Here is a 26,588-nt window from a genome sequence, read left to right as displayed (position 1 = left end):
CACAAAAGGGGGGGGGGGGTATGTTATATATATATATGCACAAAAAGGGACCATTACTTGCAGTTATTTTTGCTATATTTATTGATATACTTTCTCTCTGTTAGTATTATTTATGTACAAAGAGACAGGAATGTTTACTTCCTGTATCATGTGTAAAGAGTAAATGTTTGCAGTACAATTTAGTCTTGCATTGGAAGCAGATATTATTTCATACATAGTTTGGAGGAGATGTCACATATTCGAATTGATAATATGACTTATTTGATTTTAATATTCGAATAGGTGATATCACAATTTCAAGTCAAATAGATGATATCACCAATTCGAATAGGTGATATCACTTATTCGAATAAGTGGTATCACCGATTCAAATCAAAAAGGTGATATCACTTATTCGAATAATTGATATCATTAATTCAAAAGTTGCATAGGTGATATCACCTGTTCGAATAAGTGATATCACTTATGGCAGCAAACCAAAACGGTTCCTCATAACATTCGTTGAACTTGTACACACTGGTATGTTTCTTTTAAACCCACGAAATTCCTATCTTATCTTCGTATATCAGTAAAACTGATGATATTTTAATTATTTATATAAACATTTCAACAATATTATCATTTATCCAAAACTTACTCCTGTATTTTTAAAATACTATTTATTTATATGGAGACTTTTTCTGGCATTGTTCTTGCCTGCTAAATGGACTTCAAAACTGTACACACAGTTCCCTGTGGTGATTGATTATTATACACCATCAGAATTCATATCTTGATACATGTAATAAATACAATGCTACGAAATGAGACTTTTTTTGTTTTATATTGTGAATTTCAAAATAATACTCCTTATCAGTGTCAGGAAGGTCAAACAGCGTTATCGAATAAGAAAGTGCGCCCTCGAATTTGGATATTTCCAGTTATAACAAAATGTTCAACTTAAGAATGTTATTCTTCATAATTCTAACTTCCACATTTCTTATGACACGTTGCACTCACAATGTTACAGCGGGTAAGCTTTCATCGTTTTTCCCCTAATTTTTTTTGAAATACAATTTTCGTATTTGATGAACCTTAATTACACAAGGTAATTAAAAGTTAAACTGTCACATTTTTGTCAAGGATGCAGACCTTTGGATGTTGTTTTCCTAATCGATAGCAGCGGAAGTGAAAATAACGACTCGTTCAATGCTCAACTTGAATTCATGAAGGAACTTGTTCAAAGTTCAATTTCGTACAATAATGACACAAAATTTGGTGCCGTTAGTTTCTCCAACGAAGCCAAGCTAGAATTTAACTTGAATCAATATGCTTCATCGGCAGATGTAATTAGGGCCATTGAAAACATTACCCACATCGGTAAATTTACTCACATTGAAGAGGGATTCAAATATGTTACCAATGCCAGTTTCACAAACACTAGTGGTGATCGGCCGGATGCAGATAATGTACTTCTGGTATTGACAGATGGAATCTTTCATCCAGAAAATGCTTCGGAACCGGCAGAAATATTACTGGGAGATGGTGTAAAGATCAGTCTTGTGCTTTTTACTAACAGAGTGACAGATAAACTGAACAACAATGCCCAGAGCGTCACAGATCTTAACAATACGTTTACAAAAGATACATTTGAACCTATAAATTTCTTTTGCCCAGGTATGGACTGTATACTATAACTGCCTCAGACTAATTTAAAACAAAATTTTATTAAAGGGAAGGATATCCAGGAAGGATAACTCTTAATTTTATTATTTAATTTAAAATGCCTCAAAATGAAGCTTGAAATTGAAATCTCTTTGTGCAACAATTTTCATTTTATGCATCTCAGTGTGATTTAAGTTTCTCTGAAGTCTAAGATACGGTTTTGTAAAAAGTTGACATTTGTACCCCATGAAAGTACAAAAAATTAATGCATTTTTAGAGAAGTCGAATTTCCTTTAATCTAGCTTTGTTTATTAGCAAGATACCTGGATACCTGAAAATTTTAATCCTAAAATATATATTTGTTGATCAATTTTCAATTAGAAAATGCATAGCAGTTTTTTTTTTTATTCATATTTGCTGAAAATTTATATATTTTCATATTTTTCCCTATGAAGTTTGAAAAATTACCATGGGTAAATACTCATTATTATTCAGAGACATTTTTGTGAGCATTTTCAATTACTCAATACCTGAGGATCGGACTACCTACACTTGTGTATATATATATATATATATATATATATATATATATATATATATATATATATATATATATATATATATATAAAATCTTACCTCAATCTGACTTTTAATAACAGATACGTCATCAAGTAACCCAATATCAACGCCATTCATATCTACACCACCATCAGAGACAACACCCCATACAGCGAATCTCGGTAAGAGGTCAAATAATATTCTGTACTCGTAAGTCAGTTTTTGGGAGTACAAAAAACTCTACATCCTCCTAATAAGTTACTTATTCTTGGAAACATTGGGGTTTTTTTTATGAGCAACAGAAATGTAGTCTGCTTTTATTTAATTTTAAAAAAAATATATTTATTGTTTATATGTGTAAATTGTAATGTCAATAAAAATACTAATACCTACTTCGAAACACATAAATGCAATTTAATATTAATATTAACTTAAACATAGAAATTAATTTTTCTAAAATTCGTACGGACATAAGCAGGTCGATGGAAAATCTGAAAGAATTTCGATGCAAAATTCCTCCAAGTAGAAAAAATAAAACAAACAAAACCGTAAAAGTAAATACCTTATATACATCAAAATTAAAATGACAACATTTTTCTTTAGTTGATAGATTATTATTGTAAAGCATAATTTGCTGATAGTAATTTACGTTTTTACTTAGAACATTTACTATGGCTTTTGGATTTAATGTAAAATTGAATCAAAATGGAACTTTTATGAGATTTAAGGCATTCTTATCTTTCGGATTCAACGATGGTAAATTTAAAGAAAATGCAATTTATTTCTCCAATAAATATATAAAAAATATAGAAATTAATTATAAAAAAAACAATACGAAAATTACTATGGTAAAAATTTTAATACATGTATTTTGATTACTAATTTATAGTTTATTTTGTAGTAAATTATAGTTTACTCTATAGTAATTTCTTGTTAGGGTAAGTCGGTTGGTTTTCAATATGAAAACAAGACAATACTTTAAATTCAGGGACAACAATATTACTAGTAAATACTTGAATATTATACTGTATATATGCCAAATTATTTTATCATTTGAACCATATTGTATCATATTAAAAGAATTTAAAGTTTATTTAAACTTATTAATTGTAGATAACTTTAACAAATTGATTTTTGAACCTTTAGTAATAATAGTACGTGTATTTCGAACCATTATCTTTATACTAATGAATAAAAAACAATCTGTTTGACGCAATTTTTGCTTTATTCATTTTTTTGTGCAGTATACAAAATAGAATTTATTTATTTATTTTTCAGGTTGTCGTGATAAAGTTGCAAAATGTGCCAGCTACGGGGCAGAAATTTGTTCTCAGTATAAATCCTGGGCGGAGATTCAGTGTCGCTGTTTCTGTAAATTTGATGAAGGTAAATCCCACTGTATATAATTTACGTGTACACTTTTTCAAAGAAGGTGTGTCAATAAAGTTTAATGAAATTGTGGTCATAAAAATCAAATAAACTTTTCTTTGCTCTTATTAACTGGAACATTTAACTACTATATTATGTCTTAATGCAATAATAAAATTGTGATGTCGTTTACTACATAGTTAATTAAAATAATATTAAATTTAGTAGTCGCCTGAGTACACACAAAGTTAATTCAAATTAAAATGCATGTATTTCAGTGACTATATCTGGGAATACAACTCGAGATCCAAAAACAGAGGCTACTGTACCAACGAATCCAAAAGTCTGGGTTACCATCACCAATAAACACTGATGAATGTTGGCTGTTTGTTTATATTCTTACTAAACCAGCTGTATTTTGTAGATAATACTAGATATGGCAAATAAAAGCCGGATTAACATGTTTGGAAACAGAATTGGTAAATGCATTCCAAGGATTGAAGTGCACAAAGTTCCGGATATCTCCCAACATTTATTGGATTTGCGAAAAACAAATTCACATTTATCAATAATTCCTCTTAAAATCTGGGCCAATATAGTATTGTTTGCATCCCTCCCCCTTTCCACAGAACACAAACTGCATATATAACAGTGTGAAGTCTGACTGTTTCAAAGTAAAATTATTAAAGATTTTATTTTGTACACAGAAATATTAGAATGGACAAATCTTTACTATCTTATCAGCACAATTATTTCACTTTTATTCTGATTAAATTTCACGTTCACCAAAGTATTAAGACTACATACCTGGAAGTAAAGGTTCCACATAGAGAATTTTAAGTGTCATTTGTCAGTTTTGCACCAACTGGACATTTATAAATGACCTTTAAGTTTTATCTCTTAGTAAGGATTATGCGGCGTGAGATATGTATTCCTCCAAAGACCGGACACTGTCCAGTTTTCAAGTAGCTGGGATAAATCTTAATTGTATAAGATATGGAAATTGTGTTCATCATTGTTTCGGTGTTGTCTTCAGCTTTCCTGTCAGAATGTACAAGTATGGCCGAGAAACAGCTACACATAGACATATCTGGTAAGGATTCAAGATTTATAGCATAGCAAAAAGAATTTGACTCACAGTTACATTGTACACTGGACATTCCCATCGTAAAAAGGAGTAAAGAGGTATCATTATACTGAGTATTTCTGGAGATCAAAATAACTATCTCGTACTTTTACAATTTACATCTGTAAAAAAAAAAAGTAATGCAGCTAAAATTGATCTAATGGTTCTGTAAAATAGGATGGGTCTAATGTATCAACGTGTATTTCCAGATCCCTCGGCCTGTATAGACCATGTGTCCCTGTGCTATACGTATGATCCTATCATCTGTACGATATACAAATCGTGGGCGGAAATCCAGTGTTTTTGCTTTTGCCAGTTCCACTCTCATGGTAAACTATTGCAATTTTTTATGTAGATTTATAATGCCCTCTTAATCAAAGATCGGATGCATATAGATTTTGCCCTGTTCGTCCGCCTGTCTATTTGTCTGATTTTCTGTTTGTCCGCAAAAACTTTAACTTACCCATAACATTTGATTGAATGGAGCTTTGGCTTTAATAATTCACATGTGTATTCCTTGTGACAAGACTTTTCCTTATATACCAACATATTTGACCTCTTGACCTTGACCTTAATGTTTGACCCACATTTGCAATAATTTTCAAAACTTTAACCTTAGTCATAACTTTTGAACAGTTGGAGCTAGGGCCTTTATACTTCACCTGTGTATCCCTTGTGACAAGGCCTTCCTTTAAGTACCAACAATTTTGACCTTGACGTACTTTTGAAAAACTTTAACCTTGACCATAACTTTTGAACAGTTGGTGCTAGGGGTTTTGTATTTCACATGTGTATTTTTCATTTGACAAGGCTTTCCCCTTGGTACCATTAATTTTGACCCTCTGACCTTGACCTTGGAGTTTGACTCACTTTTAAACAACTTTTACCTTGGCCATAACTTTAGAACGGTTGGTGCTTCATTGAGACGAGTCCTTTCTTTGCGTAACAACATTTTTATCTCTTGACCTAGACCTTGGAGTTTGACTTGTATTGAAAAACTTTAACCTTCGCCATAAGCTGCCATACGGGGGCATCAGTGTTTTAAAAACACTGCATTGAAAAATCAAATTGTTGTGAGTATACTCTAGGTTATCAACCTATTTCATTAATGGCTGTTTTTCTACTGGTTTTCAGGGCACACTGGGGTCTACAAACCAACATCTCTGACAACCTCAAAATATCCGTCAGTAATGTCTTCCCAGCTGACCAGCCTCACGACTCAGATGATGGTGACGTCATCACAAAAAGTGACCAATCACGTACCCCGATTACTGTCCTGTTTAACCTGTGACGATTATTTAACTTTTCGGTGTCGGTCATTTGCTACACAATGTGACAATACGTGTATGATCAGATACAAAGATGGTAGACTGCTGACAAAATGCACGTTAGTAAGTTCGAATTGTCGGTACATGCACTGTAAACCCATATAAAGAAGGGCACACATTCAGCACAATCATCCTCATGAACTACTTAACGTTATCATAAATAAGAACATCCGGAGCAGAGCCACTATATGTATTTTTAGGGTGAACTTGAATTTATAAGCGATTAGAAGTAGTGCGAAAGGCGTCGAAATATGCATACCGCTAAATTAAGTACGTTTTCATTATATCAACTGGACTCTCGGTCGCAAAATCTTCTCAACTTTAACCCAATCATTTTAACTCAAACCATTAATGAAAGTCTGTTCAATTTATTTTTCAGGAATTTTTTAACTTCAAAGTAGTGCAAATTTGTCACAGTAAAATAAATCATGAAAATAACAGATCTGGTGGTACTAGGGGAGGGGTAGATAGAACTAGGGGATGGGATGATACCATTCCCAAGCTCCTGTGCTTAAAACAATCGTGATTGATATCATGTTATATGGCAGTAAAAAGTAAAGGAAAAGGGTTCATATAATCCCCCTTATTTCATCTAACTTGAATTTTGCTTGATTTGAATTGCCATTCCTTTAAAAGCTGTTCACAAGATTCTTTAAAACAATGTATGATTTCTCTAAGTAGCTAAGTGATGTCTTTTGTACCTGTAGGATCTGGAATGTAGAAATGCTCAGCAAGATGACTTTTTAAATCTAAAAAGCTCGACTCGCTGCTGCAGAAATAATGCTTGTGTTAGCGATACTCTACAGCAGGCGGTTCTGGGTAAGCATGCAAAATGGCGAAAAGAACTACATCGAATTTCGCCTCGCTCATTTACATGTATGTTTCATATTTTCGTCTACTGGTCAGATACCATAAAAAGTCATTATTAGGTGAAGATGCTTCTGCATCAGTTTTATTCTTCGAAACTTCAAACATTGGTAAACTATATTAGGATATAAGTGTGTAATTTACTGGTGTAAATTGTATTTAACAGTTTTATTAATTCTCATGCTGTTTGCTTACTGTACATTTCAAAAAATGAATACGCTGTTGATTTTTTTTCAAATCAATTTTCAATTCTAAGGCTTTTATGAATAAGAACCAGTAGAGCTTCTGTCTCATCAGTGTCATTTCGTTCTCTCACAGTCCATCATAAGCAGACGGGAGGTCAATCGACACTGCCTGTTGGGATGGTTTCAATTTCAAAAACACAACCAACTTCTGTGACAACCTTTCGATCAGGGCACTGGTCAACCACAAAACCAGTGGCTAAATCATCAACAGCGAAATCAACTCCAATTACAGTAACTCAAAATGTATCAACCATTAAATCGTCTACTTTGCAACATTCAACTCCACTGCAGAAAACTACACCACAACAGTCAACTATTCCTTCTCAGAAATCAACAGTTACTAGCCCAACCGTCAACAACAAGTTTCCCTTAGTATCTAAAACAAAGGCCACAACTCATCCCTGGGCTTTTGTTACTATTCCCATTGGAAAGCGCCGAAAATGAGGAACAATACATCATTTCTTTTTTAACATCAAGAAAAATTCTTCACATGTTTCTTAATGCATATATATGGAAAAATAGGGACAGGAAATATAATGTCAGTTATTTTACTCTCCAGTTTGTGTATCTAAACAAAAACAGGTTTTCTATAACAGTATTTATGAAAGTTATCAGTTCTCAAATCAAAACCCAGGTCTTGCTCCCACCAATGATAAATAAAACATTGCAGAAAAAGGATATTAAGGCTGTAAATTTTCAAAATTACAATTAAAATTGTAATGATTATTATTACTGCTTATTATATTTGAAATGTTATTATTTTAGATTATTCTAGCGGAAGTGTGTGACATGAAAGGGTAAGTTCTGCTAAATGTTGCAAACACTGAAAAACAGTTCTTCTGCAAATACAGGGTGATCATAAATCACTGTTTTGAATCTCGCACAAGATTTTTCCATTAAGAGATCGACCCTTAAGGACATATGCAATGTAGTTTGAACTTTATTGTGTTTTTCCCTGGGGTTGAAGAGTTCCAAACCTTAAAGGAACTGTGTGTTACATTTTAATGTCTATATATATGCTGTTGTACACTTCTTTTAAAACAAGTTTGGATAAAACAAAACATCTAGAATATATGTTTAGTAATTTTGGTATATTTTTCTTTGAATTATACAAGAATTGTCATCAATGGATATTTTTTCAAAACCCCTGGTAATGCATGCTGATTTTTTGTCTACGAACATCTGATGGCACTACATTCTTAAATTAACTAAAGAATATCTTGAAAAATTATCAGTAGGTAAGGTACATTGCTTATGTCCTTAATTCAGAATAAATGAGTTTGCTCATAATTACATATTTAAACGTCTTTGAAAATAATTTAAACTAAGCATGAAGGCTGACTTCAAATCAACCATGCGAATTTAATGAAGATAAAAACTGAAGTTTAAGTTACAGATTGAAATAACCTCTTTCAAATATATTAAGTAAAAAAAATCAATACAGTGGCATTTTTATTTCATGTATCTTTGGTCCTACACACTCACATAATAAAATCAAATCTTCTACACATGCATTGGTAAGACACTTGAAATCAAGAAATACTAAAACTCGGAAGAATAAAAAAATTAAATTTCTAATGCATTGTGTCAAGTCCTAAAAAAATGTTGTAAAAACATTTGAAATGTTTTCAAAGTTCAATTTTAGTCAATGTTAATTTTGTTTTTGTACAAATATTTTTTCTACTTTAAATGATTTGCCAAGGTCACAGTACGAAAAAAGTGTAAATCAAATAAGCAAGAAGGGCTTAGAAAATGAAATCAACAGCCATCAAAAAATGTTCAGGACACTCATGTACAATACATCAAACTACATGACAAGTATACAGGCCTAATGCTTTTCATTTCCTAAACAGGGGGAAAAAAAATGAAAATGCACTCAAATATGAAAAACAGACAGCATAAGAATACAAAGCTCAGCAAGGAATATATATTTAAAAATATCTTGAAAATTTTCAAATTATACTGGAGATCAATGAAACATAAACAGCAAAGCACTTTTCCTGACTACTTGAACTTTACTATATTCAGCATTATCTTGTTATAATGTCAGAAGACATTCTTTATTATGTTATCATTTTTATTATTATTGGGTACTTTGATCATCACCAAAAATTTGACAAGAGGCCCAAGGGCCTTAATGGTCACCTGAGTATAATACAACAATTTAGAAGTTAAATACACAGATAGATGAAGCATTGTTGCCCTAGCCCCCCCCCCCCCCCCCTCCTCAAGAACCCCAAAAACTGAGGCCATATATTTAAAAATTTTGGAAGAGGCATCCTTGTCTATCATAATCATGCACTTAGTTTGTTTAGATAATCTCCAGTAGCAGAGAAGAAGATTTTCAAAGAATCAATGCATTTTCACTATATAATCAATAGAGCCCCGCCCTAACACCAGAACCCCTGACCCTGAGGCCATGAAATTCACAATTTTTGAAAAGGCATCCTTATGCATCATAACCATGCACTTAGTTTGTTTAAATAGTCTCCAGTAGCAGAGAAGAAGATTTTCACTATATAATCAATAGAGCCCCACCCTAACACCAGAACCCCTGACCCTGGGGCCATGAAATTCACAATTTTTGAAAAGGCATCCTTATGCATCATAACCATACACTTAGTTTGTTTAAATAATACCCAGGAGCAGAGAAGAAGATTTTCAAGGAATTAATGCTTTTTCACTATATAATTTATAGAGCCCTGCCCTAACACCAGAATCCCTGACCCTGGGGCCATGAATTTCACAATTTTGAAAGAGGCACTCTTCCTCATCATAACTATGTACTTAGTTCCTTTATTTAATACCCAGGAGCAGAGAAGAAGATTTTCAAAGAATTAATGCATTTTCACTATATAATCTATAGAGCCCCGCCCTAACACCAGAACCCCTGACCCTGGGGCCATGAATTTCACAATTTTGAAAGAGGCACTCTTCCTCATCATAACTATGTACTTAGTAACTTTATTTAATATCCAGGAGCAGAGAAAAAGATTTTCAAAGAATTAATGCATTTTCACTATATAATCAATAGAGCCCCGCCCTAACAACAGAACCCCTGACCCTGGGGCCATGAATTTCACAATTTTGGAAGAGGCACTCTTGCTCATCATAACTATGTACTTAGTAACTTTATTTAATACCCAGGAGCAGAGAAGAAGATTTTCAAAGAATTAATGCACTTCCACTATATGATCTATATAGCCCCACCCTGGGGCCAGAACCCCTGACCCTGGGGCCATGAATTTCACAATTTTGGTAGAGGGCTCAATGCTTATTACAATGATGCAAACAGTTTGACTGCTTCATGTCCAGGAGTAAAGAAGAAGATTTTTAAAGATTGCATTATTTTTGGTGGTTTTAGCCCCACCCCTCAGGCCCCGGGGGGGGGGGGGGGGGGGAGGGGGGCAGGGACCATGAAATTCACAATTTTTGTTCCCCTTCACCCATAGATGCTATATACCAAATTTGGTTGAAATTGGTTGAGCGGTTCTACAGAAGAAGTTAAAAATGTTCAAAAGTTAACGCACGACGGAAGACTCACGACGACGGACAAAAACAGATAGCAATAGGTCACCTGAGTGACTCAGGTGACCTAATAAAAATAGAAATTTACACATGCAGCAATTTTTTTGTGTGCATGCATGCATAGAAGAGGAAATATTTAGTATATTTCTCAAAGAAAAGTTCACAGAACATTTCAAGATTAAAAATCTTCAAACAATACATCATTTTTAAGTGGACTAGATTTGCACAAAAATACTGTTTCAAACATTCATCATTTTTGTTTATAAATGTAATCAATTTTAAATTAACAATAACACAACTTATAACAAAATAGATATAATTACACATAATATGTAAACTCTTTTAATTGTCCTCCAAAATATCAGTATTACATTATTTTTTAAGAAGAGATCTCAGATTTTTGTACATGAAACCAAGAATAAACACCATTTCTCTGAAATCTTTTTTCTCCATTACATACCAAGTTTTAGTTGTATATCAAGGTGTTAAAACTATAAATTTATCTGTGATTCAATGGTCTACTTGTCACAACATTTCACAACCTTAGTAATAAGTCAAGAGATCTTTATTGTAATTGGAAGCTGGACAAACTAGCAGTATTCTGAAATACGTATAAATCCAAATGCCTTAAAAGTTTTCAAAGACGTAGAATTCATATTAAGGATAAATAATTTTTTTCCCAAAATTCATACATCTTGATTTGCTTAAATAGTTGCCTTTCTCACTAAGCAAGTGATATCTTAAACAACTTTATTCTTGGCCAAGTCACACAATTTGGTCAAAAAGAAAAAGGTGGGAAAATGTAACTCTATACAGTTCAATATCATTATAAAATTTCAGAATTTGATTTCTCTTTGAAAGAATTATTGAAAAAAAGCAATGGAACTCTTCTGTGTGGGAGATACATTAAGAACATTTATTTGAGGTAATATGTATCTTTAATTTAAGTCTTTTGATTTTTTAAATTTTTGTTAAGTTCTATTTCAGGTCTGTAAATTATATATAACTCATGAAAAAAAAAGAAGAAAAAAAATTAATTCAAACGATCTTTAAAAAATTAAAGAACCTCACATAAAACTGTATTCCGCATAAGTGTAACAAACTTCCTGAATTCAATGCAATTGATTCATTGGCAAGAAAAAAAAAACAATCAGTGACATATGTAAAGAGACAACATAACAAAGGTCAAATATATTTCTAACCCTTATTAAACTCATAATTTTAAAATTTAGTGGGCATTGACCATTCTCAGACACTTTTTCTCTTTGTTAACAGGGTGACAAAAATCACACAAATTCATGATTCCAACCAAGTTTTTATAAAAAGCACATTTATTCTGCACAATGCCCTCATAAATACATGGATTTTCAGTATGTTCCGCATGTGCAAATGTGTTATTAATTTCTATGGTATTTTTTTCCTTTTTTCTTATTAATTGTGTAGAATACAGCCTTTTCTCATGTAAATGATACAAATAAGTTCATTTTAATCAAAAAGAATCTAATTAAAAGAAATAAAACATAATAATTTACCAAAGAGGGGCAACATAAAATTAAAATCTTCATTTGCAAACTGAACTTTGCTATTTTTAGATTAGGACTATTTATCTATGTGTTTTCAGAGTTTATACTGAAAGAAGCTATCAAAACTTACTGCCAATTATGGCACAAACAAGCTCATCAGCAGAAAATATTTTAATTTGGTCCTATCACAGATTTTACAGACTTATCCGAGAATTGGTTGTGAGCCAATAAAGAAATTCACTTATAATAGTTTTTACAATACTAATACAGTTTAAATTAATACAATGCACAAAAACCATAATATTTACAGGTAGCAAAAACACAATGTTTAAATTACTGCAAAGCTCTTAAAATGTACACAAAAAATTAATAAAACATTTTTACAGGAGGTATATTTAGAGGGGAAAATCACATTGGGGAACAATAATTAAGGCAATTTTTACAAGGTGAAAATATTATGCTCAAACATCCCATATGAGTATATAAAAGTTTACAATGATGTATTTGTATGTATGTACATGGTCTGTTTTCATTTTGAGGTGACAATGGGTGGAAATTTTGAATGCAAAAACTATGGTGTATTTTTCTTTACATACTGTAAACATACCCTCTTTACTTGGGGTCATAATCCCGTGGAATCACAATCTTAATTACACGCAAAATAAAACGGATTTCTTGGATAGCCTTTATATATACTAAATGCACTTTAAGTGCGCTGCGACTAATTTCTGTGGAAAATTTGTGACTGTGTACCTAACCTAAATTAATACTACCTGGAAAAAAAGTACTTTTACAGTAATAGGAATATTTTTTTTTTCATGGATAAGCTGATTGATACTTTGGGTGTCAAAAATTAATGACTGAATAAAAATTAATGCCAGACAGGAGGACCCTTGCATACATTATATAAATTCAATTCAAAAGCATTTTTTGACCGTTACAAACTCTTTACTTATGCTAGATCAGATGTGTCTATGTGTACAAGTCAATCTGTTATTGACTATAAAACAAAACTAATAAAATGTAAATTTACACTTCCAGTCTTAAACATAAATCACATGGGACCATTATTTTTCACCACTTGTAAACATCAATGATAGAAAAATATTCAACAATCTTCTCAGATCAACATATGCAGATAAAAGCAATGCTCTTTTTTTTTCACCATGAAAACATCTGTTTCTTTTAAAGAAAGCAATGATAATATTTATCATATCTTTGCAGTTGTGATTAAATCAAATCTCAGTTACAAAAGGAGTTTTTTTTTTTTGATAAATAAAAAAAAAAAAATAAATACTAGCTATGCTACAGCTTCATGAGTTGTACCAATAGTTTCTATATGAAAATATATATAAAATTTTCTCATACTTTATGATTTAATTAACAAATGCTATGAAATTAATGTCTGTTGATATTGCATATCCTTTGGATCAACATTTCTGTTTAATGAACCCTCCCTGGAAGGGCCTTGTGAGACATTGCGTGTTGAGGAACGAGAAAATGAACTTTCCCTTGAAGTTTCCCCTTGTGTTCGCTGTTGCTTCCTACCCCTGCGGAACAGTTTTTTAAGGCTTCCCCCAAGGGAACGAGATTTCTTCAGATTTGGTGTTCCTGGGGGCTCTGCTTTTCCCCTTACTAACTCAATGTCATCTGGAGAAAAAAAAACAGAATTTGGTATGAATTTCCATACCTACAGAAAAAACAAAATTAATCTATACAATCTAGATTTTGCAGTTCATTTAGAAATATGTTTAGTAGTATGTCCAATAAATGTTCAAAATTTCCAACCTTTTTCTAATCTACTACTGGAAATAAAATATTTTAATGCTAATAACTAAATAAATATAAAACCAACACAATGTGAAACTGGTAGCAAAAGCAAAGGAAGCTATCTATCTTGTGCCAAAGCTATGGTGTGTTTGTAGGTCATGCAATGTACAAATCAGTAGTGCATTTATAAATATACTGTTTCTTCTTTTTTTTTGTCTACAATGGTTTCTCCTACTTTTCATCTAGAAAGCCTTTTATATTCCAATTAATACGAAGCTTAGTTTTTTGAGGACTGCCCCTGGTATCAAAATAAGACTGAAGAAAATCAAAATAAAGTCAAAGAACATTGTATTTTTCTAAGTATTAAATATTTTTCATGGTAAAGAAAAAAAAGATCCACCACGTGAAGGTTTTAGAGTAACTTCCCTTTTTAACAGATGTAAAAAAAAAAAAACAAAAAAAAAAGAACCAGGCTATGACTGGCTTATGTTGTTGTAAAACTTGGTTATAGCCAAGTCCTGGGGACTGTGAATTTACTTCGCTACATCTGTTATTCTTTATATTCGTTTACTGAATTCATTAATGTACATGTATATATATATTACAAAAATTACAAAAAAATACACAAATTCGCAATATACATTGGACTAATTAATTTGTTCAGGGAAAGTATTAAATGCAATACTTACTTTGGGATACAAAATTTTCAGATGAGTTTCAAATATAAATACTAACAAAAAAACTCAGTTCAATATTTTCAATTGCGAGATTTTAAAAATTCACTTAAAAAGACGTAAATTTTGTTATTTTTATCTATACAGGACAAAACCAATTTGTTACATCTGTAAATTCATTATATCAGAGTTCATGATATTATAACTGTAAATTTTTGCAAAGAATTTATTGGGGATCTGAAAAAACTTCGCTATATCCATGAATTCGCTATATTCCATGTTCATATTAAACGAGATATTGTGAATTTGTGGAAATGGACATACAGTTCTGTGCTCTGTAAACATGTAATTTATCACACTGTTACTGAGTGCAAATGGAATATAAATATTAAACATTCATGTATATAGTACATGCATTTTACTGACTGTATACAGCTATATATTTTCTACATGTCTAACAACTAAATGTACTCTGTACTTTCCTGGTTTAGAAACTAAATGCTATGCTTATTGCGTTTGTGCAAACAATAAAACAGTAATATAAAAATGGGAACCAAATCCAAAAACCAGCTACTGGGACAAAATCTAGAAACATGAACAACATTCAGTGAACCAGAACACGGGGATGCAAGTGAACCTTTAGATTGTGGCTTCCCGTGGCCAGAGTCAGGTGGCTGAAGATAGTTTGAGCCTTCTCTCAAAGAATTGCTCGACCTTTCAGCACTGCGTGAGCGCTTCTTTGAGCGAGAAAATCTTTTCTTGATTTGCCTTGCAAGGGACATGCCCTTCTTTCTATCTGCAAAGCATGAAGCAAACAACTTATGCCCATTATAAGCCTTTGTGACTTCTGTGCTGAGTGTTGCGATGTGCTGTTCAAATTTGAGATAACCCTGTGTTTTGTGATGTAATAGTGAAGCTTTTGTGAGCAATGTGCTAATCTATGTTTATATACAAGTGAAAGCACTAAAGTAGCAAAATATGGGGAAAGTAAAAATAGCATTACAGCTGCGAAGATATCTCTGAAATTTCAGTAGAATAAATAACAAGAATTTCTGGCCAATTCTGCTATCTAAGAATACTTCATGAATCAGGATCATTGCTGTGTAAGCATTTTGATCCTCATTTAAAGATGATTTGTAATGTTCTTGTTCATAAAAGGTAAGGATAAATATTTGATCCTCAGTAAAAAAAGTTACCTTTAGGATCTTGATGACCTGGTGATGGAGGTTGGGTCGTTACCACGGGAACATCCTGATGCACCTCTTCAGGACTCTTCAAATAATGAAACTGATTATACCAATTTGCTTCTAAATTGAAGAAAATGCTTTATATTGTTGAATCATATTCAAGTTTTTAAGTTTTTATTAATAAACAGATACATGAATATTTCTTCGTTCAATAACAGTAAACTGATAGAGCTTTTAATATCAATAAATAATTTCAAATAAAAACTTAGGAGTTATAAAACTTATAATTATTCTACAACAGGGTTATAATTTAGAAACTGTATTAATATATATCAAATTCAGCATGCTTATGGTTTATCTATACTCAGTTAGTAGTACATGTAACTCAATCCTGCTAACTATGTAAATGACATCTACAAAATGTACTACATGTACTAATTTGGGGTGCACAATAGAGCTTATATCAAAATTATCTCGTTTAAAGAGACACAGAGACAAATACTTTACTCTTTAATACACCCTCAACAAAGTTATAGTTTAAACCAGAGTTAAGTTTTAACTGAAAGGATATGCAAACTCCCAATGACTAAGACAATGATGTCATAGCCTTCAATGGCATTGCTATGAGATCAGCTTGGAATAAAAATGAGCATTTGCATGCAGAGGATAGTCAACATAATGGTATTAATGAATTTTTGCATGTACTAATAATGGAATATTACTGAACATTATTACATGTATATAAATATTTTTCAATTGTAATATACTGTACTAACTTTGAACCTCATTGCCCTTTAAGCCTTACTTAACTTTGAACTTTGTTGCCCTTCATGTATTACCTAACTTTGACCTTTGGTGCCCTTCAAGCCTGACTTAACTTTGACCTTTGGTGTCCTTCAAGCCTTACTTACCTTTGGCTTTTGGAGGCCTTCTAGCCTTACCTTACTTTGACCTTTGGAGGCCTTCTAGCCTTACCTAACTTTAACCATTTGTGCTCTTCAAGCCCTACCTAACTTTGACTTTCCAGCCTTACCTAAATTTGACCTTTTGTGCCATTCAAGCCTTACCTAACTTTGACCTTGGTGCCATTCAAGCCATACCTGACTTTGACCTTTGGTGAACTTCAAGCCTTACCTAACTTTGACCTTTGTTGCCTGTCAAGCCTTACCTTCTGGACCCCTGTAATGATGAGTGTACTAGTCCTAGATGGAGTTTTAGATTTGAACCTCCTGTCCTTTAACTCACGAATGGCCGTCTCAGCCACTGATTCAACCCCATTCATAGTAACTACTTCTGCTGCAAACACAGGAAGCACATGAAAACGCATGCCAATAAAACAGGCTATATAGAGCAAACAATTCTAAATACACACTTGGATTAGTATTATGTTATGTGCGTACTTCAATTTTCAGTATACCATTGGCATAAAACCTTCTGGGCAGTATTGCGTCTTTTATTACATATTCATTACCAATTACATTCCAATATAGGTTTTAGCCATTTCATGGCTTTTCTCATTCTAAATGCTTCATAATTTTTTCCAGGGAGGGGGGGAGGGCATTTAGGCCATATAAAATTATTTTTTCCGATTATGAAAATACCACGGCATTATTACTTCCTTAAGGTCAAAATCTAGTAAATGCAAGGTGCTTACAGAATTTCCGAATTTGAGAAATGAATCCCTGATGCTTTATAACTATAGCTTGGTAAAATAAAGTGTATTGGGACATATTTTTCATGTAAACACAACAATAAAACAATTTTTAAACTGTCATTTTCAATGAAAAATGAAAAAAAAAATCATAAATATGTGTGAGTTTTTTTTCTATATCAGACAAAGGATATGTATCAAGATTGTCCACAGTTTCTCAGAAAACGGTTATTTATATGTTCTTGACCTCCTCTTTAAAATGAAATTAAATACAGGTATCTGGAACATTTTTGATTTCAAATTTACCAAGATTCATGAAATTAATACAGAGAGACCTCGTTATCTCAAACTCAAGATTAAACTTGAAGATATCCAAGGATTTGAAATAACAAGGGTAAAAACATAAAGAAAAAGTGGTTGGGCATTACTAAATCACTTCGACATATTTTTGGAATTTGAGATATCAGTGAAAACTGACTACTATAAAGTTCAACTGTATGTAATTTTCTGCATAATATAATTATAGCTGTCAAGTACAAGAAAAAGTAAATTTAAATGAAGACGTCATAATGGATCTAGCACTAAAAAGACAGTATAAACTCATTTACTAGAATTTGACCCTAACACATTCCCATTATTTTATCAAATATACATAATAAAATTAACCAGTATTAAAAATACATTTAATTAAAGATATAGCAAGGTACACAAGTAAATGTGCTATATTGGGGGTTCCTGGTGTGAATATTCTGTCATGCAGGGATGTTCACAGCATGAGCACACATGAATGGTAACAGGCATCAAACTGATGGTCATTTTTACTTACTTGAACATCACCATGTCCATAGTCTGAAAATTAGGGATTGTGCTAGAGAGTGTTGACAACATGTGACAGACATGGGGGGTTTACATGTACGTAAATTAATGGTGCATATGTTTTAGTTGGAAAGAGGTCATTTCTTTGTATTATCATTATTTATTGTCTCATTGCTTTAAAATCCATTTTTACTATTCACTACAAGAAACTGCAACAAACTCAACACAGGATCAATTTCAACTTGCAAAAATAAGAAAAGATAAATCTGCTCACTCTGGGAAAATGCAACATTGGTATTAGTTTTTTATCTATGAATTATGAATTAAAGAAGAATATGTCATTTAAAAAAAATCTTAAATGAAATAATAAAATGTGTGTTTTTATCAGTTGACCTTTTCAAAAAATGAATCAACTTGATCTTTATGAAAACACATACGCGAGTAATGTAAACTACTGTTAATTCCTTATTTTACACAAGTATTTTATATTGTTAAATCGCAAGAACCTTGATTCACAAGTGGACTGTTAATCAGGACTTTTTACATGTATTACAGCATCATAAAAATAATAATGAGTCCTTTTTTTGCGAGTGGTTCTTATGTGATTACGCGATGATAAATTCTTCACATATATTTAGGAATCTACATTGTGTTCTATATATTGTATATACTTTTAAAAATTATAGCTATAGCTAGGATATACAAACAGATGGACAAACCAGATAACAATATCATTCTTCTTCTCCAATATCAAGGGCCAAAAAAAAAAAAGAAAGAAAAGGAAAGGAGATGTATGACATGTATCAGCATATTTGCTGATATAAGGATAACAATACAATTGTACAAAATTCAATATTTCAAAGATGAGAAAAGATAAACTTCATTAAAAGTCAGTATGGCTGTAAAAAGTCAACACAAGCTCAGATGAGCTTTGGACAGACCAGAGGACTTGACAGAAGTGATTTAGGAGTAGACCAGTTTTCATAGTGATTGTTCAAGTGATTATTCATCAAGGCTACAGAGAAACCATTGGCTTTGAAGATTAGCATTAGTAAGAGTTTGAATGACTAAATTTACCTGAAGAGGACAGAGACAAATTCTGTTGATGCATACTGGCGTTGGTTGTGTTCAATGTGTCTATACTTGTGTTTTCCGACATATCAAAATCAAAAACATTTTGCTTCTCTATAAAATGTGGGGATGCTGAAAAAAAAGTAGGAGATACATGCCAAAAAAAAAATTTTAATATAATCTCAGATTAAAGCAACAATACTGTCAAATTTCTTAGCATACAAAAAGCCGGAATTTCATTCAACCATTTTCTTTTGCTTCAGAAAACATGCTTAATATTAAAGCTTCTGCAACACCCTATATCTTAAAAGGTTGCTTCCAAACCAAACTTTCTACAAGTAACTCACCCAACAATGACATTCAGAAACCAGAAATTTCATTCAGAAATTCTACTGTTCTATGCTTTGTTTTTAATGCTTTTCTTCTGATAAGTAAGCAATTACATACTTTTTGTTGTTATAGCCTCAAGCTTTATTTTCATATTGAGAAAATGTCATTTTTATGTGTAAATATTCTTGTTTGCAACTCGATCTGCTTTCAGTATACAGTTTGCTTGTTGAATCTATTTAGTGAAAGAAAGTACCATGCACTGTATAAAACACACAACAAGAAACCATTCTTTGTGGAGGTGATATTTGTAGATACCTCTTTCCAACTTTTCAATTAAATCATAAGGAGTATACATCGGTACAAACACACTACACAATTTATTTGTAAACATATAAAACATTCATACAGAATTTTGTTTCTCTCTAATTAAGTCATTAAAAAAGATACATGGTATGCATAGTAAAGGAAATAGGCCAGCTAGTAGATATAAGCCATACCATGTAGATTTTGATAAGCCATTTCTGCTCTGTATCAAATGGATATGTGAAAGTGACTTAAATAATAAATTATCAATATATCTGAGATTGGTAAATGTAATTGACCCAAATTTGAGGTAAACAAACTCAAAGTTAATAAAGGAAAGAGACTGGACTTTGTTTGAATCGCTTAGAGGACTCTAAAACTAATGCTATGCTACAATGTCCTGTCATTGTCTCATATATATTTTTGAATAATTTTTTATGAGCAGCATTTATACATGACATAAACATAAAATCAGCATACCATCAACTGCAGCCTCATATCTCTGATTTTTTTGTTGTCTTTCTGTTGTCATTGTAGTCGTGGTAACCAGAGTGCCCCCTGGTGTTCTGGCCTGATTCACTTGGATTGTTCTCTTTGGAGAAGTCACATTCTTTTGGTTCATTACTGGTCCCAACCCATTAGTGTCCACAGGGTCCAAAAACAGAAACTGTTCAAAAAATGTTTAGAACATTTTTTACTGTTGAAATCGGTATATATTCAATCTTTGCAATGCATGATGCCCTAACAAACTATATATAGTCCTACATGTAGTTGATCTTCATGAGTGACCTTAACCTCAAAATGTTTAAATATGAAGCTTCCCTCTTGTTTAGTTCAATAGAGTTGACAGAGTTACAGATAGACAGACAAAGAGACTAAATATCTGGGGATTGGAAAACAAAGAACTAGCTGTTTTAAATGATAAAGATATATAAAAGATAGCAACCCTAATTAAGCTCATTATCTACCTTTCTGGCACCTACTTATTTAAAAGCTTGTACATACGGTGTTTACACAAATATACAAATATATTATAATAATTTTCATTATTTTCCATGCACTGATAGCATATGATATAAATACATAATAAACATATACGCATGTATATACGTAAGCAAAGTTTCTCTGCATTAAGAGCTGAGAAGTAAAATGCAATTCTAGCTGATTTTCTAAGGAAGTGATGAATAATATAGTTAGAGGAGGAATTAAGTGATGATGTGGTATCTAATTAAATGCATGACTGCCAGAACAATTACTTCCTCTCTAATCAACTACTGGCATAAATTTAACTTTGGAAGGTCTCTACATTTCTGAATTATGGTGTCTATATTCACAGAGCTGCAATAAATAAACAGTATTGGTTTGCAGTTTTACATCATCGTATCTTTAAAGTTTATTTTATGCCATGCAGAGCAACATTCCTTTTCCATCACTGTACTAAGACTTCAATAACATATCTCTATTGGACATTCCAAGCATTCAAATGCAGAGCAGCAGATCAGCAGTAAACAGATCTCCTAAATATATATATACATGTACGCCACTGATGCAGTTTTCTTGGCACCCACCAGCAGACAAAAACAGATTTAGCACATGTGATATGATTTCAACTGACAGGAAAAGTGCGAACTTTGCTAAAATAAAGAAGGCCGACTACCAGTTAAGATAGAAACCAGCGCAAAGTAGCTCAGCAAATTAATATTGTGTTTTTGCACTTTTGATTTTGGCACTGGCCATTTCTATAGATATTTCTTTTTTGGCATTTGCTAACTATAAGATTTGTTTTACATTTAATTTAGTCTTTTCCTCTGCCTCTTTATTACTAAGTACTTGTTTTTCCAATGCAAAACGTTCACTGAAAATACTGACCTTCAATTACAGATTATTTTTCTATATTGTTGATGAAGATCAATATTTGAAATAACAAATGCCAACATACTTTTATCTTTTATATAAGCTTCTTGCAGATATTCTGTGGATTTTACATACAGCAAAAAATAGAACAAATTATTCCCTTATTCCAAAATGACATGTCTGATATCTTTTTTTTTTTTTTATTAATTTTGAGTAGTCAGCCATCTTTAATAATGGCTACCAGATTAAGTGTAGTTTTCTTCAAGCAACCAAGTTAATTGCCATTCATCATTACCCAAAATGTAGTCTTCGCAATAATTGTTATTACCATGGAACAACAACTCTACTACATGTGTAACTCTACTTTCCAGACTTGATATGCAAAAAGTACACATAATCAACACCAATCATCCAAAATGCTTTTGACATATTCCCTAAAATCACAAGCTCACCTTCTGTACTATACAAAAACCCATTGTCAAGGTAACAAATATCCTCAAAATGATGAACTCGGAAACCATGGAAACAAACACAACTAGAAAGTCTATAACTCCACACGTGATAAATATGGCACACATATATACATCAAAGGGAAGATTTGGCTGAAAAGACCTATTTCTGAGGGTGGCAAAACTGAAAAATTTCACAAAACACATGTCATTTTCTTTTTTAATTTTTCCCCTTTAATTTAAACATTTCCAAAATGATTGCACTGAGAGCAGACGTTTTATTTATCTGCCTGTAAAATCCACAGCATTTTCCTATTTAAATAGCTACAGCATTTGAGGTATTAAAATAAAGATGCATGTGAAAATTAAATATTCTTAAAATCTATCCATTTTAAAGAAATATTGTTAAATTACAGAAAGGTTGACATTGCAAATGCAGTACTCCTTTTAGACATTCTCCAATGCACAGATCAATGATCATTTCCTTACACTCGAGGAAGGAAAAGATGCAATTATACACTTGAATGTGTACTAAACAGAGACATCATTTATTTGAAATGAAGAAATTCCACTGAGAGAACTTTTTTTGGGAAAATTTGCTTCCACTGGAGTACTGAATTTACATAATTAAATAAAAACATTTACCAGATAAGAACAATACATTAACAGAATAACAGATGTAACATCATTCAATATAACACAAGACAAAAATGTCACCAATGTTAAATCTCTTCAAAACTTCATGTATATATGCTAAAGTCCTAATCTATTCTACCAAATACTCTGTATTGGCCCTTTCTAATATCAAAACATGATTAGCTAGCTTTTTTTCCCACTTTCTAATTTATATAAAAAATAATGATGCAACATTTCACACAGAAGACAAACCTCCACAGTGATGGAGCCACTAGCCATGTTACCGTCATCTGTGACACCCTGTAGAGGGATGATCTGCCGACTGCTGGCATTCCTCTTAATGTCATCATAATACACAATAGCCTCACCAAGAAAGTTCTCTACCAGAAATAAATACTGAATTAGTCAATGTTCTTTCCACGTCTCAGTAACTTACATTTCTGATTATACCTTAACAACTTTTCATATTTTTCGTAGTCAGAGATAAACAATTGCAAAACATTTTTCCCCCCAAGATTCAAGCAATAAGAATGACAGAAAGTGTACCCAGTTCACAAAATATTTTCTGTAAACAAGTGGTCTAATCATGATATTTATACAATATTTGAAGGTAAAGTCAGCAATAGATGCATATTGGCAACTTCGGGAAAGACATATTTCTACACATTACCTCCAGTAGGTCTGCTTTTGTCAATGACCTCAAACTTCAGCTCCTTTGTATTTCCAGTGAGATCACTAAAAAAAAAAAAGAAACCAATGACTTCATTGTACTAAAAATTGATTTACAAATCAAAACTAAGCTAATTCTAAAGCTAAAAGTAACTATGCTGTCATTAAATCTTGAACAGAAATGATGCAATATTTTTGAAATTTACAAAATCACAGACTGTTGGTATATTTCTCATGATATTTACTCACAACAAGAACTGTTCGTCCCAGAAAGGGTTGACAGACATTTTGACAACACTGGTGATCTGGCTCTGGGGAGGATTGTCCATAAACACAACACAGGCAGGATCTATAGTTCCTGGTTCAAAGCAAGACATAGCAGAAATTTCATACAATCTATGAAAAAATATAATCCCTCAACACCAAATAAAACTTGAAAGAATGTTTATCTTTATCTGAAATTTGAAATCAAGAGCAATAGACTAGGAGTCCATGTCAAAACAATAATTATGTATCAATTAAATGAATTTTACTGAAGAAATGTACCGGTAACTACTTTCAACCATTTTGAAAGCAATACATTAAAGCAGTGCTTGCCAGTGATTTCAAATTTTTAAAAATTTATCATACATGTATTTTATTTTGCATGAATACATAAACAGATTTGGCAGTAAGCATTGCCTATATAAGTCTTCTCCATAACCATGATCTTTAATTTAGTCATCAAAGACTGGAAAACTTCCATCCTACCTGTAGCACCTTTGGTGGCCAGTCCACTTGCTTTGATGACCTTGACTAACAATCGTTTGTCCTCGGAGCTCTTGTTTGTCCTGGGCGTAGGGGCAGCAAAGCTTGAGCTAGGAGACTGGAACTGAAATAAAAGCAAAGTCATATACATATATTTACATTTCCAAATGTTTTCTCTTTGAAGTTAAGAATGTTAATTTCTTAATATTTACAGCTGAATGTAAATTTCATCAAGTTAGAGGTCAAGAGCTTATATGCATGTCAATCTCCCGAGGCCAATAATTTTGCCAATAAATAGTATACTATAGAAAACATAGATACTTTATTCTTGTACCCCCTCAATAACATCTAATCAGTTATGACTTTTTTTGCTTGTCAAGGAAATTTTGCGTGGTAGTGCCCCTCAAACTGAAAATGTTTGGTTGTGCCCCCCCCCCCCCCCCAAACTGAAATTGCTTCCTATGGGCCTGGCAAATAAATACTCTTTATACTGGTAATAATTACCACATAATGGGAATAAAGTCAAACTTCGTTATCTGAAACTCGATGGCACTGAGAAAAAAAACTGAGAGATATCCGAGGGTTCCAGATATCCAGGGAAAAATACTTAAGAAATATGTGGTTAGGACTTCCCAATCACTTCAACATATCCATGGTATTTGAGATATCTGTGTTCGAGATACTGAAGTTCAACTGTATTCAACGATTATTTAATTTTGGCATTATAAGCGATGGTTTTGTTATCGCTAAAATTAAGTATTGCTAATACATGTAATTCAATTATAAATATTGTATAAGAAAATACATTAAATTATTCCTAAAAGCATTAAAAATTAACTACGCAAATAATAATTTGCCACTTTTTGGATAAAATCCCTAACTTTGCCGGTCACTAATAAAACTTGTTTTACGGTATATTTTAAAAAAAATTTATGAATCACAAAAGCAAAATTAATTGTTTTTCAAAATGAATGCAAGCTGACTTTGAATTTCTTGCATTTTACTAGCTAAACAAGTTTTATGTTATTCAAGGTTAATGGTCAAACAGACATCTCCCATCTTAAACCTAATGTGTCAGTGTGACACAAATGCCCCTGCTGACAAGCAAATTATAAATATGAATGTAAAAAGAGATGTTTGTGAAACACTTATGCCCCCCCCCCCCTCCCTCTTGAACATATACCCAAAACAGAACTTGACCTTGATATTCTTATGATAAATTTGTATACCAAATTTCATTTCAGTATGTGCAACCTCTGCAAAGAAAATGAATGGAAACTGCAAATAATTGGAATTTTTCTAAGTCCAAGGGGCATAACTCTGTCAAAAATTGCTCGATTGTACCCAAAACAGAACCTGACATAGATATTCTTATGATAAATCTGCATACCTAATTTCATTTCAGTATGTGCAACCTCTGCGAAGAAAATGAACAGAAACTATTGGTGGACCAACAGACAGCAGCAAAGCAATATGCCCTCCCTTTTACGAAAGGGGGCATAAAAATAACAATTTGTGGAAATGGAACAAGAATAAAATATCGTACTGCTGCATTTGTTTCCTGAAATCAGTTGTCTATACCTCAACATACATGTACTTAAATTGCTGCATGAAATGGTGATCACTTACAAGCAAACCAATAAAAAAGGTCCATAAATGGTGATTTATTAGAAATGTTCAAAGTTTAAAGGCCATAACTTTTTTAACAATGGGTCAATCATGACAAAACTTGAATATGATCTAAAATCATCCATATCAAAAGAAATACCAAAATTCAGCCCATTATCTACAAGCTCAGCAATAAAAAATACGGAAAACAATGATGGAAAGACAATGACAAAATGATGGATTGAAAGGGGTAACATTATATGCCCAGGCCATTTCATGAAGGGAACATAAAAAACTTTGCAGTAAACTCATAAAATATCAGATATTTCTATCAATGTGTATAAAGTATGGTAGCAACACAGCATGTTTTGTCTTAGCCATTAATTACAAACTAAGACCAGGGAATGGTACAGTCTAGCAATCACGGTCTAAATAATGATTACAATCAATCTCAAAGAGTACCACTACATTTAACAGAAATTCAGATGAATTGCTTGTACTTTTTCTTCATTACATGAACTTTAAATCACAAAATACCAATTTCAGTGGAGAAAACTGAACAGAAAATCAATGATTTGCTCCTAAACAAATTGACATACAGCAACTAAACTAATGACTGCTCCCAGAAGACAGCTT

General features: G+C 32.2%; 2 protein-coding genes across 5 annotated transcripts in view; one reads left to right on the top strand and one right to left on the bottom strand.

Moving 5' to 3' along the window:
* The first annotated feature begins 945 nt into the window (after window positions 1–945).
* On the top strand, window positions 946–3,943 carry LOC133192904 (cartilage matrix protein-like). The gene is made up of 5 exons (XM_061328911.1): window positions 946–1,012; window positions 1,123–1,656; window positions 2,304–2,384; window positions 3,481–3,588; window positions 3,849–3,943. The coding sequence occupies exons 1-5, from the start codon at window positions 946–948 to the stop codon at window positions 3,941–3,943; spliced, it is 885 nt and encodes a 294-aa protein (XP_061184895.1).
* Window positions 3,944–8,575: 4,632 nt separating this feature from the next.
* Window positions 8,576–26,588, bottom strand: part of LOC133192028 (phospholipid transfer protein C2CD2L-like) — a 28,879-nt gene continuing 10,866 nt past the window's right edge. Inside the window, exons 6-15 of one of the 4 annotated variants that reach the window (XM_061327862.1) lie at window positions 24,348–24,468; window positions 23,847–23,955; window positions 23,599–23,663; window positions 23,181–23,308; window positions 20,470–20,656; window positions 19,363–19,488; window positions 18,296–18,318; window positions 15,828–15,903; window positions 15,269–15,427; window positions 8,576–13,837 (exon numbers count right to left, since the gene is read on the bottom strand). In XM_061327862.1, the coding sequence (XP_061183846.1) occupies window positions 13,578–13,837; window positions 15,269–15,427; window positions 15,828–15,903; window positions 18,296–18,318; window positions 19,363–19,488; window positions 20,470–20,656; window positions 23,181–23,308; window positions 23,599–23,663; window positions 23,847–23,955; window positions 24,348–24,468 (1,254 nt within the window). In that variant the 3' untranslated portion in view covers window positions 8,576–13,577. Of the gene's footprint in view, window positions 13,838–15,268; window positions 15,428–15,827; window positions 15,904–16,795; window positions 16,852–16,952; window positions 17,115–18,295; window positions 18,319–19,362; window positions 19,489–20,469; window positions 20,657–23,180; window positions 23,309–23,598; window positions 23,664–23,846; window positions 23,956–24,347; window positions 24,469–26,588 lie in introns of those variants that run through there. The other 3 variants (XM_061327861.1, XM_061327863.1, XM_061327864.1) reach the window with 3 other exon arrangements.

This window comes from Saccostrea echinata, unplaced genomic scaffold, assembly GCF_033153115.1.
Source record: "Saccostrea echinata isolate AGI-Se365-2 ecotype Australia unplaced genomic scaffold, CSIRO_AGI_Sech_v1 ptg000025l, whole genome shotgun sequence".
Classification (NCBI taxonomy): Eukaryota; Metazoa; Mollusca; class Bivalvia; order Ostreida; family Ostreidae; genus Saccostrea; species Saccostrea echinata.
Note: the sequence above shows the minus strand (reverse complement) of the source record. Positions and strands in the feature narration are given on the sequence as shown.

What these genes read in the sequence shown, in the direction of transcription:
- LOC133192904 (XM_061328911.1), top strand. Translation starts at nt 946, where the DNA reads ATGTTATTCTTCATAATTCTAACTTCCACATTTCTTATGACACGTTGC. An exon ending in CACTCACAATGTTACAGCGG is followed by an intron (nt 1,013 to 1,122) that starts GTAAGCTTTCAT and finishes ATTTTTGTCAAG; the next exon opens with GATGCAGACCTTTGGATGTT. An exon ending in ACCCCATACAGCGAATCTCG is followed by an intron (nt 2,385 to 3,480) that starts GTAAGAGGTCAA and finishes TTTATTTTTCAG; the next exon opens with GTTGTCGTGATAAAGTTGCA.